General features: G+C 50.3%; 1 protein-coding gene across 1 annotated transcript in view; it reads right to left on the bottom strand.

The window, feature by feature from the left end:
• Positions 1–1,219: 1,219 nt before the first annotated feature.
• EMH_0083330 (uncharacterized protein) overlaps positions 1,220–2,134 on the bottom strand; it is a gene marked incomplete at both ends in the record, with an annotated part of 2,140 nt that continues 1,225 nt past the window's right edge. Inside the window, one exon of the mRNA XM_013500629.1 lies at positions 1,220–1,471. Coding sequence (XP_013356083.1) covers positions 1,220–1,471 — 252 coding nt within the window. The remainder of the gene's footprint in view (positions 1,472–2,134) is intronic.

Raw genomic sequence — 2,134 nt, 5'->3', positions numbered from 1 at the left:
TGTGTGTGTGTGTATATCTGCTGTTGCTTGTGCTGCTGCTGCTGCTTGTGCTGCTGCTGCTGCTTGTGCTGCTGCTGCTGTTTGTGTTGCTGCTGCTGCTTGTGCTGCTGCTGCTGCTTGTGCTGCTGCTGCTGCTTGTGCTGCTGCTGATTGTGCTGCTGCTGCTGCTTGTGCTGCTGCTGTAGGGGTTTGTTACATTTCGTCGGGTTAGAGCTTGTCGTATTTGTTTGTTATTGTTGCTGCTGCTTCTGTCTCTTCTTTTTTCTCTCTTTCTCTCTCCTCCCTTCTCTTTTATTCTCCTTTTATTTTCTTTTATTTTATTTTATTTTTTTTTTTCCAATCTATTTTATTTTATTTTATTTTATTTTATTTTCTTTCATTTTCTTTTATTTTATTTAATTCTTGTTTACTTCCTTTTATTTCCTTTTTTTTTATTTTATTTTATTTTTTGTTTTATTTTATTTTTTTTATTTTTTTTATTTTATTTTTTTTCGCTGCATGCAGAGGCCCCCGCTTTGACTGTATCTACGATGGTCCGCCGAATGCCGCTGGAGACATTTCTACGGCTGGTAAGAAACCCTAAACCCTAAACCCTAAACCCTAAACCCTAAACCCTCGGGGGCCCCCTGGGGTTTCTTCGTGCTCCTGCACTCCCCCAAACCCTAAACCCTAAACCCTAAACCACTTTCTCAGCTGCTCAGCCTGCTAGCTATCTATGATCTCCGCCCCACAGAGAACAGCTAAACCATCAGGCAGGGCTGTGTATATAAATATAGTTTAAACCCTAAACCCTAAACCCTAAACCCTAAATTGGTTTATAATATGTTATGTGCTGCTGCTGCTTCTGCTGCAGCAGCAGCTGCAGCAGCTGCTGCTGTTGACTTCAATTGTTTAGTGTGTATCGCGAGTTTCACATATTTTTTGTTCTGTACACACAAAAACATAAAAAATTAGGGTTTAGGGTTTAGGGTTTAGGGTTTAGGGTTTATGTATGCAGGTTGGTTGCGGTTACGCGTTGCCAGTGCTTGACGATCACCTAAGCCGGGAGGCTGCAGCAACAGAGCCGATGCAGCAGCTGCCCCCTTCTTTGTTTCGTTTGTTAGTTTTTTCTAGCCGCCAGCTTCAGGTGTATAGACAGCAGCACCCTGCTGCTCAGCTACCGCTGCTGGGCCTGGGAAAAAAGAATGCGGGAACCGCACTCAGAAAACTTCTCTCGCTACTAGGTGAACTGCTGCTGCTGCTGCTGCTGCTGCTGCTGCTGCTGCTGCTGCTGCTGCTGCTGCTGCTGCTGTTGCTGTTGTTGTTGTTGTTGTTGTTGTTGTTGTTGTTGGTGTTGGTGCTGTTGGTGTTGCTGCTGCTGACGTTGTTGTTGTTCTTGTCGCTGCTGTTGGTGTTGTTGTTGCTGCTGTTGTTGATTCTGCTGCTGCTGCTGCTGCTGCTGCTGCTGCAGAACAGCCTGTGGCCTCAGCAGCTGTAGCAGCCGAAGCTAAACCCTGCCAGCCCCCAACGCCTCACGCTTGCTGCATGCATCCTGCTGCATGCAGTATGTGACCAGTGGACCTGTGTTGCTGCTGTCCCCCGCAGGCCGTATGGGGGTGGTCTCCCAGGTTCATACGCCCCCCACCGAGGAGGGGGCCCCCAAGGGGGGCCCCCCTGCCGCGCATGCATGGCGGCTTAATAAGGTACTGAGGCTGCCAGCATTTACAAGGGTAGGTCCTGCTGCAGCAAACTGCTGCTGCTGCTGCTGCTGCTGTTGCTGCTGCTGCTGTTGCTGCTGTTGCTTGAATTAAGTTTAGATAAACACACAGACGGAGCACCCAGAGCCTGAAGCAGTGACGCATGTTTTCATCTCTGCATGCGGTTGAATCCTGCTGCTGCTGCTGCTGCTGCTGCTGCTGCTGTTGCTGCTGCTGCTTAGACGGCATCAAAGGAAGGAGAAGCGGGGGGCCCCCCGGCTGTGCGTGAGTTTGGGGGCCTCACGCAGGAGGGGGTTGAGGGGTACTGGCAGCAGCTGCAGCAGCAGGTGTCTCAGTGGGTGGCGGAGGAGAGAGAGCTGACGTGGGCCCTGGGGAGCGATCCCCAGCCCTCGCACTTCTTCTCCCCCCACGCAGCAGACAGCGACAGCGAGCAGCAG

This window comes from Eimeria mitis, genomic scaffold (assembly GCF_000499745.2).
Source record: "Eimeria mitis Houghton genomic scaffold, Emh_scaff5650, whole genome shotgun sequence".
Classification (NCBI taxonomy): domain Eukaryota; phylum Apicomplexa; class Conoidasida; order Eucoccidiorida; family Eimeriidae; genus Eimeria; species Eimeria mitis.
Note: the sequence above shows the minus strand (reverse complement) of the source record. Positions and strands in the feature narration are given on the sequence as shown.